At 40.4% G+C, this 17033-nt stretch overlaps 1 protein-coding gene across 1 annotated transcript in view; it reads left to right on the top strand.

Annotated features, from left to right (window-relative positions):
• LOC124622681 (fibrillin-2-like) overlaps positions 1–17033 on the top strand; it is a 631069-nt gene that overhangs the window by 311821 nt on the left and 302215 nt on the right. The window contains 2 exon segments of the mRNA XM_047148470.1: positions 5367–5522; positions 11135–11302. Coding sequence (XP_047004426.1) covers positions 5367–5522; positions 11135–11302 — 324 coding nt within the window.

Below are 17033 nucleotides of genomic sequence, written 5' to 3'. Positions count from 1 at the left end.
ATCCTGGAGATACTAGAAGGTATCAGATAGATTATATAATGGTAAGACAGAGATTTAGGAACCAGGTTTTAAATTGTAAGACATTTCCAGGAGCAGATGTGGACTCTGATCACAATCTATTGGTTATGATATGTAGATTAAAACTGAAGAAACTGCAAAAAGGTGGGAATTTAAGGAGATGGGACCTGGATAAACTGACTAAACCAGAGGTTGTACAGAGTTTCAGGGAGAGCATAAGGGAACAATTGACAGGAATGGGGGAAAGAAATACAGTAGAAGAAGAATGGGTAGCTCTGAGGGATGAAGTAGTGAAGGCAGCAGATGATCAAGTAGGTAAAAAGACGAGGGCTAGTAGAAATCGTTGTGTAACAGAAGATACATTGAATTAAGTTGATGAAAGGAGAAAATATAAAAATGCAGTAAATGAAGCAGGCAAAAAGGAATACAAACGTCTCAAAAATGAGATCGACAGGAAGGGCAAAATAGCTAAGCAGGGATGGCTAGAGGACAAATGTAAGGATGTAGAAGCGAGAATCACTAGGGATTAAGATAGATACTGCCTACAGGAAAATTAGAGAGACCTACAGAGAGAAGAGAACCACTTGCATGAACATCAAGAGCTCAGATGGAAACCCAGTTCTAAGCAAAGAAGGGAAAGCAGAAAGGTGGAAGGAGTATATAGAGGGTTTATACAAGAGCGATGTACTTGAGGACAATATTATGGAAATGGAAGAGGATGTAGATGAAGACAAAATGGGAGATACGATACCGCGTGAAGGGTTTGACAGAGCACTGAAAGACCTGAGTCGAAACAAGGCCCCGGGAGTAGACAACATAACATTAGAACTACTGACGGCCTTGGGAGAGCCAGTCCTGACAAAACTCTACCATCTGTTGAGCAAGATGTATGAAACAGGCGAAATACCCTCAGACTTCAAGAAGAATATAATAATTCCAATCCCAAAGAAAGCAGGTGTTGACAGATGTGAAAATTACTGAACTATCAGTTTAATAAGTCACAGCTGCAAAATACTAACGCAAATTCTTTACAGACGAATGGAAAAATGGTAGAGGCGGACCTCGGGGAGGATCAGTTTGGATTCCGTAGAAATGTTGGAATACGTGAGGCAATACTAACCTTACGACTTATCTTAGAAGAAAGATTAAGAAAAGGCAAACCTACGTTTCTAGCATTTGTAGACTTAGAGAAAGCTTTTGACAATGTTAACTGGAATACTCTCTTTCAAATTCTAAAGGTGGCAGGGGTAAAATACAGGGAGCGAAAGGCTATTTACAATTTGTACAGAAACCAGATGGCAGTTATAAGAGTCGAGGGGCATGAAAGGGAAGCAGTGGTTGGGAAGGGAGTGAGACAGGGTTGTAGCCTATCCCTGATGTTATTCTATCTGTATATTGAGCAAGCAGTAAAGGAAACAAAAGAAAAATTCGGAGTAGGTATTAAAATTCATGGAGAAGAAATAGAAATTTTGAGGTTCGCCGATGACATTGTAATTCTGTCAGAGACAGCAAAGGACTTGGAAGAGCAGTTGAAGAGAATGGACATTGTCTTGAGAGGAGGATATAAGATGAACATCAACAAAAGCAAAATGTGGATAATGGAATGTAGTCAAATTAAATCGGGTGATGCTGAGGGAATTAGATTAGGAAATGAGACACTTAAAGTAGTAAAGGAGTTTTGCTACTTAGGGAGTAAAATAACTGATGATGGTCGAAGTAGAGAGGACATAAAATGTAGACTGGTAATGGCAAGGAAAGCGTTTCTGAAGAAAAGAAATTTGTTAACATCGAGTATAGATTTAAGTGTCAGGAAGTCGTTTCTAAAAGTATTTGTATGGAGTGTAGCCATGTATGGAAGTGAAACATGGATGATACATAGTTTGGACAAGAAGAGAATAGAAGCTTTGGAAATGTGATGCTACAGAAGAATGCTGAAGATTAGATGGGTAGATCACATAACTAATAAGGAGGTATTGAATAGAATTGGGGAGAAGAGAAGTTTGTGGCACAGCTTGACAAAAAGAAGGGACCGGTTGGTAGGACATGTTTTGAGGCATCAAGTGATCACAAATTTAGCATTGGAGGGCAGCGTGGAGGGTAAAAATCGTAGAGGGAGACCAAGAGATGAATACACTAGGCAGATTCAGAAGGATGTAGGTTGCAGTAAGTACTGGGAGATGAAGAAGCTTGCACAGGATAGAGTAGCATGGAGAGCTGCATCAAACCAGTCTCAGGACTAAAGACCACAACATCAACAATGCCTGCTCCAAATTTTTATATTATTTTCTTTACTGCAATTTCAATATACAGATTGAATAACATCTGGGATAGTCTAGAATCCTGTCTCACACCCTTTCAACCACAGCTTCTCTTCCGTGCCCCTCATCTCTTACAACTGTGATCTGGTTTCTGTACAAATTAAATAGCCTTTCATTGCCTGCATTTTACCCCTGCCACATTCATAATTTGAAAGAGAGTATTTCAGTCAACATTGTCAAAAGCTTTCTGTAAGTTTACTAATGCTATACATGTAGGTTTGCCTTTCCTTAAGCTGTTGTCTAAGATAATTCATAGGGTCAGTATTATCTCACGTGTTCCTACATTCCAATGGAATCCAAACTGATCATCCCCAAAGTTAGCTTCTACCAGTTTTTCCATTCATCTGTGAAGCTGCTGCACCTGCTCTTTATTTTTATTATATTTTTATTTTATTTTTATTTTTTTTTATTGGAATTATTGCATCCTTCTTGAAGTCTGAGGGTTCTGGCTGTCTCATACATCTTGCTCACCTGATGGAAGGGTTTTGTCACGGCTGGCTCCTCCAAGGCTATAAGTAGGTCTAAAGGAATGTTGTCTACTCTTGGGACCTTATTTCAACTTGGGTCTTTCAGTGTTTTGTCAAATTTCTCTTGCAGTATCATATTCCCATCTCATCTTCATCTACATCTTCTTCCATTTCCATAATATTGCCCTCAAGTGCATCACCCTTGTATAGACCCTCTGTATACTCCTTTCACCTTTCTGCTTTCCCTTCTTTGCTGAGGACTGGTTTTACATCTGAGCTCTTTATATTCATACAGGTCCTCATGTTCCTGTAGTCAGCATCTAACTTATCCCTAGTGATATATGCTTCTACATCCTTACACTTGTCTTCTAGCCATTCCTGCTTAGCCAATTTGCACTTCCTGTCAATTTCATTTTTGAGATGTTTGTATTCATTTCGTCTGCTTCATTTACTGCAATTTTATATTTTCTCCTTTCATCAATTAAATTCAATACCAGTATGCAATAACTTGTATGCATTACAGGGCTATTCAAAAAGAACAACAGATTTCAAACATTTATTGCTTCAAAACTACAAAAGATAGAAACAGAATTCCAACATTTCTAGAAAGAGAGAAATTCAAATTTTTATGCATACAATGTGAGCACCGTGTGTTGCACGACAGATATCAAAACTGTGGCTCATTTCCTACCACACACAAAGCAGCTGGTCCCTCATTGTCGAATTCGCAGCTTCAGCAATGTGATATCACAGACTTTCAAGAGTTTCAGGCATAAGGGGGGGGGGGATAAAAACTTGGTCTTTTATGTAACCCACAGATAAAAGTCACAAGGTGTGAGATCTGGAGACCTGGGAGCCCACCAGCAATGAAGTTCATCTTTTGCACTCCCTGGTTTCCAGACCTCATACCTTGTGACTTTTATCTGTGGAGCTGCATAATAGACAGCGATTCTATCCCCCTATACCTAACACTCTTGAAATTTGGAACATCACATTTTGAAGCTGTGAATTTGGTAACAAGCAACCAGCTTCTTCATGTGTGTCAGGAAATGAGCCACCGTTTTGGTATTCATCATGTAACATCTCGTGCTCACATTGAATGCATAAAAATTTGAACTTATCTCTTTCCAGGAACATTGGAATTGTGTTTGTATCTTTTGTAGTTTGGAAGCAATAAATGTTTGAAATCTGTTCCTTCTTTTTGAATAGCCCTGAACTTCTCTGCTTTTTTTGTGTGACGTCTTTGTACCAAATTATGCTCCTAACACTTCGCAGGAATGCTTCTGCCTGTCTGCCACGTTCGCTGATCTCTTTCTAATTTTTTCTATTTTCCTGTATCACACTTCCCAAGTACTTGACATTTTCACCTTCTTCAGCTGTTCACCTCCAATCTTTATTTTGCTAGTTATTCAAATATCTTTCTTTCCAGTTGTAACCAAGGTCTCACATTTATTTACATTACATTTCTTCCCATACTGTTTCACAGTTTCTTCCCAGACATCCAGTTGTTCCTGAATCTCCGCCACCCTATATCCCCAGATCATCAACTCATCTGTGAACAGTGTTCCATTCATCTTGTCTTCTCCAGTTTTCTCTGCTACCTTAGTGGTTATCTCATCCAAGACCACAATGAAGAGGAGAGATGACAATCCACTGCCTTTTTCACATCAATTGTGTGTCTGAACCAATCCGTCCTTTCATTTTCCACTTTCACACAACTCAGATTTCCACGATACATGTCCTCCATTCTGCTTGTTGTCTCTTTTACCACTCCCTTCTTTTCTAGTGCTTTCCAGGCCTTTCCTTTACAGATGCTATAAAATGCCTTTTCTGTGTCTAAAAAGGCCATCAAAAGGTCTACTCCAAATTCATAGTGGTGCTCCTGGAGCTGCCTCACTACAAGTGTGAGGTCAAAAGTTGATCTCCCAGGTCTGAAGCCACTGTCTACCTCTCTCAATTTGTTCTCGGCCCTTGTTCATATTTTGCTCTCCAGGATATTTTTATAAAATATCTTAGCACATAATAGTTTCAGTGAGACTCCTCGGTAGTTTCTTCAATCCTTCCTACTGCCTTTCTTGAATATACAGACAATTAGTGCCCTCTTCCAATCTTCTGGTGTCTTATTCTCATTCGACACTGCCCCCATCATGCAATACAGCCACTAATCCCGACCTCTCCTGCTGCCGTCACCATTTCGACACACATGGTGAAACTGCCCCTCTCACAATTTACCAGGAAAAGGTTGAATTTTGAGATGGGCAATCTAAATTTTTAAGAGAATTTTGCAAGTTATATAGTAAAAAATATTAATTATATCTGACAGACTAAGATTTTCCACTGCTTCATATTTTCTGCAGTTTCTCCTATGAAGCACTAAATTAGTGCTGTTGTATTGTGTATGGCTGAGCCTACATTTTAGCTTTAAAGTTGAATACACCCTGACCTCACATCCAGTCATTGATAAGTTCATTGTATTGTTGTTTCTTATGTTAGTAGGAAACATTCTCTTTGGCAGTAAATTGACTGTTCATGTGTCCTTCGTCACATGTATTACATTTTACAGATGCACGACAAGGCAACTGCTACACAGCTCTTTCAAGACGAGGTCATTGTCGCAATCCATTACCGATAAAGCTGTCGAAACAAGACTGCTGTTGTGGAATGAATATGGGAAAAGGGTGGGGTGATGCCTGTGATATATGTCCTGCACCAGGAGAAGGTAAGACAGTCTCATGGTATCTATAAAATTAAGGTATGTTAATTAACTGCGTTCATGTTAGGTGACAAATAGTTTATTTTTGCAATTAAATTGTTGAAATGAAAATTCAGCTACAATAAATGGGTAGTATGAAAGATGCAAACAATATGAACAGTGAGAATATGTCCACTACAAGGAAATAAAATATGAAATTTGATGTTACACATCAAAGCTAGTCTTGAATGTTAATGACAATAAAGCTGTTTCCTGAAATATCTGAGTACTGCATGGCAAGCGATATTTATTCATAAAGATTAAAATTCTTCTGGGTATAATGCTGCATCATTGCTCAAAAAATAACAACAATAATAAACTAAAACCGATGTTTCAGCCGAATTGCAACGGCCTTCCTCAGGGCATGACTGGTTTTGCATGGGGATGGGTGCTTCTATTTAGTACAGACTATAGATGTCTGACATCACTGTTGTAAAACTTTTAATTGGCCCTCCAATATGATTGGCTAGTCATGACATAAGGGAAGATGGAAGGAAAAAGGCTATTCATGGATGTCCATGTCGTCAACGATTGGTAGCAGTTTGCCAATCAGCGTTTGGCTTCTGGTCGGCAAGTTTTCCTCCTGGTGTGCGTGGAAGTGCACTGACAGTTGCTCTACAGCTGTTCATGCAGATACGTCCGTGTCCTGTGTAGCTTCTGCCCCGCGACCGCACGCGGCCAGTTTCACTGGGATGGCCGGCAGCCAGGACGCAGGGAGTTTGTAGCCATCTTCTCTGTTGATGTTGTCAGGTTGCTTAATAATTTCGATTGCCTCCCGTATTTTGTGTTCTCACATCCACGATTCTTTCGCCAGTACTCAGGCTTCCTGGAACATGATAGGTTGTCCACAGTCACGGTGGTGTTCTGCTATCGCCAATTTATTATGTTGTTGTAATTGTACATAGCATTCGTGTTCTGCTACTCGTAAGCTGACAGGTCACCCTGTTTCTCCTGCGTAGGTAGCTTCGCACTCACACCATAGTTTGTAAACACCTGCAGTATTAAGATTGTTGACTACATCCTTGGTGGAACCTATCATTTCGTGGATCCTGTGACTGCTACGAAAAATTGGTTTGAAACCTCGTCGGTGGAGAACGTTGCCTAGCCATTCACTGACGCGTTTTACATATGGCAAGTGTACCAGTGGAAGCTTCTCTTCTTTGCCTTCTTCTCGTGTTCTGCTCCCTTTGGTTTTAGCTACCTTTCTTATGATGTTGTCATCATAGCCGTTGGCACGAAAAGTGTGTTGTAGCTCCTTTAAATCTTCTTTGATGTTATTTTCATCGCTTATCCGGTAGGCTCGGGCAGTTAACGTATGCAGAGCAGAATACTTTTGAGCTGGGTGGTGGTGGCTCTCCACGTGCAGATACCGATTAGTGTGCGTTGTTTTCCGGTACACTTTGTGTCCCAGTTTCCCTTCGGCAGCTCTGTATACTTCCACATCCAGAAAAGGCAAGGTACCATTGTTTTCAGTCTCACGTGTGAACTTTATATTTTTGTGCATGCTATTTAAGTCGTCAGTGAACGGCTAGGCAACGTCCTTCGCCGATGAGGTCTCAAACCGATTTTTCAAAGCAGTCCACAAAATGATAGGTTCCACCAAGGATGTAGTCAACAATCTTAACACTGCAGGTGTTTACGAACTACGGTGTGAGCTCAGAGCTACCTACATAGGAGAAACAGGGAGACCTGTCAGCTTACGAGTAGCAGAACACGAACGCTATGTACGATTACAGCAACATAACAAATCAGCGATAGTGGAACACCACCGTGACTGTGGACAGCCTATCAGGTTCCAGGAAGCCCGAGTGCTGGTGAAAGAATCGTGGATACAAAAACGCAAAATACGGGAGGCGATTGAAATAATTAAGCAACCTGACAACATCAACAGAGAAGATGGCTACAGACTCCCAGCGTCCTGGTTGCCAGCCATCCCAGTCCAACGGGCAGCGAGTGGTCGCAGGGCAGAAGCTACATGGGACACGGATGTATCTGCACGAACAGCTGTAGAGCAACTGTCAGTCCACTTCCGCACACACCAGGAGGAAAACTTGCCGACCAGAAGCCGAGCACTGATTGGCGGACCGCTACCAATGGTTGCTGACATGGACATCCACAAATAGCTTTTTTCCTTCCATCTTCCCTTATGTTATGACTAGCCAATCATATTAGAGGGCCAATTAAAAGTTTTACAACAGTGATGTCAGACATCTATAGTCTGTAATAAATAGAAGCACCCATCCCCATGCAAAACCAGTCGTGCCCTGAGGAAGGCCGTTGGAATTCGGCCGAAATGTCGGTTTTAGTTTATTATTGTTGTTAGTTTTTAACAATGACATGGCATAATACCCAGAATAATTTTAATCACTGGGACACCGGCTGTGGAAGCCTACGTTCTTATATAATACTTATCCAGTTTTGCCATCCAAGAATATGTCTTCGATGATGTTAAAAGTTTTACCTGACACTACCTTTTCTCCTTTGATATCAAAATCAGTAGAGGCTTTTTCTTATTTCTGCATAACTGACACATTTTTAGGCAAAATGACTGAACATTGAGACTCTGAACTTAAATCACTCCCTCTGCCTATATATTATCCATGGCAAGTAGTTTAGGTCTGGCAGAGACTCATATTGTGTTGTTTCAAACCATCAAAAATAACCTGGTATCACCAGAAATAAATATTACTGATCACCAGTAAACCCCCAGTTCTTTCAAGAATCAAATTTCCCTGTATGAAACAGATTCAAACATCTGATTGCTTTACAGTTGAGTTAATGTGTTAAACATTTGACTCTAAGCCTGTAAGCGAGAAAGTTTGAGGAAATGTTTGAAATTATATTTAAAAGTTTGTAGGAAGTTGTGAAATGCTCTCATTATGAAAGACTGGATGAATATAGTCCAGGTGATTAGTCTCCATTTTAAGCAAAAGCTAGTTTTTCGCACATCTCTATGTGTATGACATCATATGTGTCGTTCTGTGATATAATTTTGCAGTTACATTCAGTGATACGTGTAGATACTGTCTCGACAGTGTGCTGCAAATAGATTTAGTAGTGAAGCAGTAATAAATTAAAACTTCATTTGTTATATTGAAGTTTTACTGCACACCATTTAAAGTGAAAGCTAGTTTTACATGCTTGTAAATGTGTGTGGTGTACAATGATATAATTCTACAGGTACAGGATTATTCTAAATGATGCACCCATTTTCGAAACTTTGTATGTATTCAAGTACAAATCCAAAATGAACAAGTTTTATAGTTTTATACCAATGAAAAGAGGAAGTTTCAAAGTTTTTGGCAGGTGGGTAGTGATGGTTTCAGGAATGACAGGTAGAGTTCACGTGGCAATAGGGCAGACATTCCATTTCTTTGTCAGTTGCAAGTGAGATGGTAACTGTGGAGCACAAGGTTTTCTGCATTCTTGAGTTCATGAAAAGTGAGTCCCAAATTGCAGTGGAGCAGACATTTTGTACCAAATTTGGTGTTCAACCACCAACTCACAAAAGCATTAGCCGTTGGTTTCAGCAATTTAAACAGACTGGGAGTGTGTGCAAAGGAAAAAGCATAGGCCGACCACGTGTGTCAGAGGATGATGTCCGATGGATTCGAGAAAGTTGTGTGCACAGTCACAGTAAGTCTACCAGCAGGGTCAGTTGAGAACTTGGGATACCCCAACCAACTGTATAGAAAGCTCTGATACGTCATTTGCTATACAGGCCCTACCGATTACAACTTGTGCAGACTCTCAACCCCAGTGTCAAACTAATTAATCACAAATTATTAAATTTATTAAATTGTCATTAAACATTATGAAAAACAAACTTTGATACTTCCTCTTTTCAGTGGTATAAAGCTTGTTCATTTTGGATTTGTATTTGAACAAGTATGAAGTTTTGAAAATGGGTCCATCATGTAGAATAACCCTGTAGATTCAGTTGTATGTGCAGATACTGTCTGCAAACTGTGTTGCAAATAGACTTAGTGTTGAAGAAATAACAAATTAAAATGTCTTGCTTAATGCTGCAGTTTGATTGCATGAACAGCAAAAATTTAGCAATCGATCAACATCATTCCTTTTGTTGTGTGTGTGTGAGTGTAGGAGGGGGGGGGGGGGGGGTGGGGGTGGAGCATCAGCAGGGGTGTCAGGAAAAGAAGAGTTTCGTAAGGGTTTGAAATTATGTGTCAGGTTTGTTGGAAGTTTCTAAGTGCTCTCATTTTCAGTTACTGGACAAATGTAATCCAAGATTTGTGTGCCATCAGCAACACTTCCTCAAGACGAACACACGGTTTCTAACTGTAATTATTGTCTTATTATTTTAAACATAATAATGACACTTTACATCTTAATGAGTAGATCATGACAGCATCTTAAAATTGAAAATTTGGTCAAAAATTACGTGAGATATTGAAAATCAAATTTTTGTCGCCCCTGGAAGCCATTAGACAGACAACCTGAACTGGAAGCAGGTTCCAGGATAGCAGTTCAGTTATCTATATAAGTAAAATGAGGTACTGTGTGTGGGTTTCCTGGGGTTCCATCTGTGTAACAGCTTAAAAATGGAGTCTACACATCAGTGGACTATTCAAGAGGCACAGTTCAGCATGTTTTGCCCTTTGAAGTATTTCTCACTGTGGAGACCTGATGGGGGTGTCAGATTATTTCACATATTTTTTCCCTTATGTCTTTTAGAGATATCTCCTGAGGGTATGCACCTATGATGAATACGGTTGTTATTCCCTAGAAGCAAGCAAGTGGGACTGCTATTTGAAGTGCATGGCCATACGTCTGGTGAAGAATCTTTTGGGTATCCTAAAATTCTTGCACTCACATCTTAGTACATACCCACCTCCATGGTCGAGGACACTAACACACGTTTGTGTGGTGACGTCCAGCCTGGGGGTAAGCTGGTTCGAATCCTGGTGGTAAAAAAATTTTCACTGCCAGTATTTGGTTGTGGGGAGGAGAGGTGGTATCATAAAATTCATGATCACCATACTTTGTGCAAATGTGCTGGTTTAAAACCAAACCTCTCCCGGGTATCTCATAAAGTGAGGGCATGTGACACTGTTGATGGTTGTCCGTCATTTGGATGGGAATGTTAAGCTTGGCAGCCCCGTCAGTGCTATTCGTGAAGAGTAGGCTGTGTGCTGGCACTGGGTTTCACCTTCTCCCATCTTTCATCATCGTAATCATCTGCACCACCATCATCATCATGGAGCATGTCGCAAATAAACAAACAAATTTCTCAGTAAATTTGCTCCTTAATGGTTTTTGTTGCTGACAATAAAAATCAGTTTCAGCTGACCGCAGTCTATACAGTCACAATACAGGACACAAAAGCTATTTTATTTCAAACCAGTTATTAGAATGCAGTGGCCTATAACAACAACGTACAGTATTCTTGATCTTAGGCCCCAATGCTTGGATATTCCAAAGTGAAATTGATGCAATTGTTTTTTCGGTGCACTCTAAATAGAAATAACTAGTTAAGGTAAACTAGCTCATGTAAGTGCTTTTCTCATAAATGGTTCTAGGCCAAAGGGATATTAATAGTTAAAAACCTTGTGTTTCAGAGGCCTACACCAAACTCTGCCGCATGCCTGGACCAATTGTGCAGGGAATTGATGAGTGTGGACTCCGGCCAGATATCTGTGGACCTGGAAAATGCATTGACACACCTGATGGTTACCGCTGTGAATGTCATCCTGGCTACCGCAAGGGCGTGTCAGAAGTGTGTGAAGGCTAGTTATCCATTCTTTATGTGCTGCTGGTTGACTAGAGTACTGCATTCAGAGTTTGTTCCATGACATGATTTCATATTTGAATGATAAACTTAACTTTTTTTTAGTTGACTAAAGTACATATAATTAATAAAATATAACTTGAATGTATTAGCTAAATTTATTATATTGATTAAAAATCGCTCACCTTCTGACATTGGTTTTCACACAAATAACATGTTAAAGAAAACACTATCAATAAGTAAATGACAGCAGCAAATACTATCTGCATAAGGCCATAGTATTTGGTGCCATCTCCTTATTATCATCGCTCATCTGACTCAGGGTTAGTCAATGGCACAATGCTCTATAACCATTCTGACAAAAGGTGACTTCAGGGTGGATTAACTTGGCTTGCAGACTTCATGGGCCTGAGATGATGTGGGCCCTGTGAACCAAGGTATAAAGTAGAGTCCACACAGAATAACATGGCCGGTAGGTGCGCACTTGGCAGGGCACGCATGTGGAGAGCAGTAGTGGTAGGGGTTATGGGTGGGCACTGTAGGGGAAATGCTGAGCAGGGGATGTGTCATTCTAAACTGAAGCCTACACTCACATTTTTTGTAAATATTAAGTGGAGACCCTCCATGCCCATACTTGCATGATGACCATTGGAAAAGATCTGTATCCTCTGCTTTGGTTAGTATCTAAAAAGAATTCTATTAAAAATGCAACTGTAGCCACACTTACAGCGTGGCTTCAGTTTCCTTACAGGCCTTATGGGCTGAAAGCTCTATTTAGAACAGTCTTTTGTTGTGCCTATCTTCAACTCAGCATCTCTGCTATATGATGAGTAGCAACTTTCCTTTTCGTAATATGGTTACATTCCATCTAGATTTTCTATGTTTTAACATCATAACGTAATATGCACCAAACGGAATATCATAGCAAGCCCTGTTTTTCACTGCAAACTTTTTCAAATTTCCCACAGTATCTTACTTCCATGTAAAAATCTCAATAACTATGACCATTAACAAAATGATGAGCGCATCGTGATGAACCTGACATATAAAGCTATGAGTAACACAGAAACGAAATATTTTTACCAAGTAGTTTCTGTAAAATCTTTCAAGACAGATTGAAGGATGTCTGCCTCGATTTTGTCATCGCTGAATGGCCAAATGGTGATAGATACTGTCGTCCTCTCCTTCCAAACAAACTAATGAACTTGCCCAGTGCTTTAAACGAAAATTGGTCACTGTGCATCAGCCTCGTATTCTGCGTGGACTCTACCATTTCACATTGAGCCGGATGGTGACAACTGTTTTCCTGTGGATACAAATCAGTGTGAATTGGCTTCCTATAAATGGTGTGTTCCATTGTAGTATCCAACATTTTCTGGTCAACTATTCAAGGAAGGGGAGGCAGCCATCCTTTTCTACATTCATTGGGAGATGAATATCCATATGGACTGAATTTAGATGTTCTAAATAGCCATTTAAATTATCAGTTCCAAGAGGTCAGATAGGACAGGAATCATCTACATATCTGAGAAAACATGCAGATTTCAATGCTGCCAACTCCAAAGCACATTCCTTGCCATCTTTCATAAACTAAAAAGGCAATAATAGTTGACAATAGGCTCCTCACCATAATTCCATTTTTCTGTGCACAGAACTGGTCATTGAATAAAAAGTAAGTGGAAGTAAAGACATGTCAAAATAGGTTTGTTAATCCAGCAGCAGACTGAAAACTCAATTAACTGTAACAAACCAGAAGGAGGAAGTGACTGTAGAGAGAGAAACCACACCAAAACTTACCAAAATATCAGAGTATTCAAATTCAATCCCTTTAATCAGTGTAAGAAATCTGCTGAGTTCGTTATTTTAAGCTCACACTGACCTATTAGTAGGCTCACCAGAATAACAAGGTGTTTCACTGCACGGTAGATCAGAGCACCAATGTTACTGACAGTAGGCCTAAGAGGAACTAGTTTCTTGTTGACCTTCAGAATATCGTTGGTGGTGCAAATTATCGCTGAGCACACGCAGTGCAAGACTGGACCATGGTCTTGTTGTACTTGTCCATAGCTGGCCAGTATGTATGACAGTATGGCAGGTGTTTCATGCAGGTTATGCCCCAGTGACCTTTGTGTAGGAGCGCAAGTATTCTGGGATGCAGAGCTGGAGGAATAATGACCCTAGACTGTTCCTGTTCCATTTGCAGAAGGTCAACACCATTGTGGAGGGGCAGCCTGTTCTTTAAGGCAAAGAAAATTTTGAGTAGACTGTGCCATCACACATACATGCTTAACACATTTGGTAACTGTACGGAGAGTAGGGGGTGCTTGAGTCTGAGCCATGACTCCTGCAGCATTGAGAGGAAAATATTAAGGGACAACAAAGAATCTGAATCCAGCTGATATGTAATGACTTTCTGGGTGTCAAAGTCAGGCTACAATCTGGCTGGAAGCTGATCTAAAATGTTGGCATTGATGTGGTCACTTGTTGGCTTATATATGATGTCATAGGTATATGCCGATAAGAACAGTGACCGTCATTGCAGTCTTTGTACTATACTGTACAGGAGGCTAGAACACAATTCTAACATTGCCATCAATGGCTTGTGGCCTCTCAGCATTTGGCTCAACACAGATAAGTATGAAACCTATGAACCACATAAGCCATAGCGAATGCCTTTTTTCCAATCTGGCAGTAGTTACAGTGGGAAACATTGAGCGTCTTGGAAATGAACATAGTAGGATGTTCAGAGCCACTAACTTCCTTGTGGGACAGCACTGCACCCAGCCCCCTGCTTCCAGGCATCCATAGCAAGAAGAAGAGGGTTCCTGATGAAAATGGGATGAGGCATGGCTTCAAATGGAGGACTTTTTCGAGCATGAGAGAAGCTGTGGCATACTCTGGAGACAGCATTGAGCTGGCAGGATATTTTTGCAATAGGGGGAACAAAAAGGCCGCAGTAGCTAATTTTTCTGTAAAGGATTGCAGTTCCTTGAGACTCTGGGGCCTGGGCATGTTCTCCATGGCACAGATGTGCAGCTTGGTAGAACAGATTATAAATCCTAGGTATACAATGGACGGTTGAAGAAATTTGCTCTTACATAGGTTACATTTGATGCCTGCACTGGTTAATCGAGAAAACAAAGATTGCAAGTTCTGAAGGTGCTCACTGGTGGATTCTCCCAGTCTCTATGATATCATCCAAATAACTGCAGGACAAAGGAGTATCCTGAATTACTTGTTCTACATAACATTTCAGTACTACCAGTGTGCTGGATACACCGAAAGGCAGAAGGTTGTGCCAATAGAGACCAAAAAAACTGTTGATCGCTGTAAAGCCGTAAGGTTTCAGGTATAACGGTAACTGGAAAGTATGCTTCCAGCAAGTGAAACTTAGTATAAGTCACCGTTTTTCCGCTTGGAAACGAGTTCCTATGGGCACAGAATTGGAAAAGTATCTTTGATTTCCTGGACATTAATGGTCTTAAAATTGCCACATGGTCAGAAAATCTGTCTGGTTTCATTACTTTATGAGGGAGAAGTCCATTGGCTGAAGGACTTGGGTATTCGCATCAAGGTCCTCCAACCTGTCCAATTCTACTTTAACCATACCTCATAGGATGTGCAGGGTAAGGCGCACCTTTGAGAAGCAAGGCATGGACCCAGGTTTTAAATGAATTTTTACTCCTACGTCTGTAACTTGATCTGAGCCTGGAGTGAAATATGAGACAGTTAATTCTTCAATGCTGCGGAATGGAATATCCTTAGGCATCAAATACAAATTTTCCAAAATGGAGGAACTAAAGTGTTTGAATGCATCTAACCTAAGTATGTTCTCAACATTATTGGAAGTAACGACAAAAAATGAAAGTTCCCTAGGAAATTTTTGTAAGGTGCTTCTATATCAAAAACCCTATTTATCTGTATGTCATTGTTGCTGTATGCAGTTACTCTCCCATTAAAAGGTTGTAGTAGAGGGGAACATAACACAACAATGGTAGTACTACTTATGATAGAAGAGAATGCGCTGGTGGTGTGGAACGTCAAACCCATTCATTTGTAGGGTCAGTAACAACTTGACATATTTACCCGTTTCCAGACAAGCTGTTTGAATAGACTGCACTGCTTCATTTGGTGAATATCGACACAATCCATGAAAGGAGGAAATGGTGGAACTAGATTCAAAATTATGCCTATGCTGACATGTAGTGGGCAACTGACACACTTAAATGCTGCACAAAAAACAGGTAGCTGATCAATGTGGGCAGCGTGAGTGAAGGTGCCAGTGGTAACATTGAGGACAAGAGGCTGAATGATACTGATTGAAGTTCCATTTGGGCAGAGAACTCTGGAAAGTCTCAGAAATAGGATTGTGCTGAGGAAAAGAACATCTACATGGCATAGCATGTTTACTGGATTGGCCAGATCGCATTTTGGATTTCCTGCAACAGTGGACGCTGCTGACTGAAACTCCCACCTACTGTCAGTTTCCTATATGAATTCAAAAGCCAGAGCCATTTTAAGTGCCTTATCTATAGAAGGGTCTGAATGCTGTACAACCTGAGCACACACTTCGTTACAGGTTGGGAGCAAGTCCCAAATTATGGAGTCGGCATACAATTTGCGATATGTTTCTTCTGAGCACACAAAAGCATGGTGACACTAAAAGCCCTAAAGGTCAGTGAGCCAGTCCTTATAGGAATCTGACTGCCATTTACAGTGCCTGTAAAATTCCAATGCAGTGGAAGTCACTCAGGATTGAGACCTGCAGTGATGTGACAATATTTTACTAAGTTCAGCAAAAGTCAGCCTATCGGGATTTGTCATGGGAGAAAACTTATGGACCAACACACTATGCAAATACCACGAAAGGCAATATTATTATTTTCAAACTGAACCTGTTATCTTGAAAGCAGTGAAATGATGACTGAGGCTCCATAAGACAAAGCTGTTAAATGCTGTTGTAGTAAGGCCAATTGTTGCTGCTGTTGTTCCGGTAGTTGTTGTTACTGTTCCTGCTGTTGTAGAAGCCACTGCTTCATAAATTTTTAGGCCATATTGCTTGATATATCAATGCACTGTGTGTCTGAAAATACTTGTTGCCACGGTTGAAGTCTGCTATTATGAACAGAAATACACTGACTCAGTAGATGCGCACAGTTAATATAAACTCATGTGAGTTCAGAGTTACATAAATAGAAGGGAGCCAGCCAAAAGTAGAGTCGACAGATAGTCCAGAGTCAAAGTGGATGTAGGCAGCTGATAGCAGCCAGCAAAGTGAAAGTTCAATGTAAGAAAGCACATCAAAGAATGAATGCTCTGAGCTGTGAGTGCACAGTTATAGCCAGCCAGTGGCCTTTGGATACTGACAGGTGAGGTGACGCGCTCTCCAATGGCATGACGTCTTCCCACAGCGCCACTTGCGATGACTTGCAGATCACAGCATTGTCATTGCTCAATCTCCTAACAGTTGTGATACCTCCATATCATTATCGGAACCAGTCTAACACATTTTCTCTGTCATATTTTATCCATTTGTCTCTCACCACTGTTTGATTATTCAAATCAGTTCTTCACACAGGGCATAACCATTTATTTCTAAATTTGAACTTTTATTACTACTTCTTTTTTCCCAAATTCCTCACCAGCTCTGTATTTTTCCTGAATCTGAATTTCATCTGAATTTTACTCGTTCTTGCTATACCTACTATTTACTAATATTGTTTCCTAAC

The sequence above is a fragment of the Schistocerca americana genome, chromosome 7 (assembly GCF_021461395.2).
Source record: "Schistocerca americana isolate TAMUIC-IGC-003095 chromosome 7, iqSchAmer2.1, whole genome shotgun sequence".
NCBI classification, from domain to species: domain Eukaryota; kingdom Metazoa; phylum Arthropoda; class Insecta; order Orthoptera; family Acrididae; genus Schistocerca; species Schistocerca americana.
Note: the sequence above shows the minus strand (reverse complement) of the source record. Positions and strands in the feature narration are given on the sequence as shown.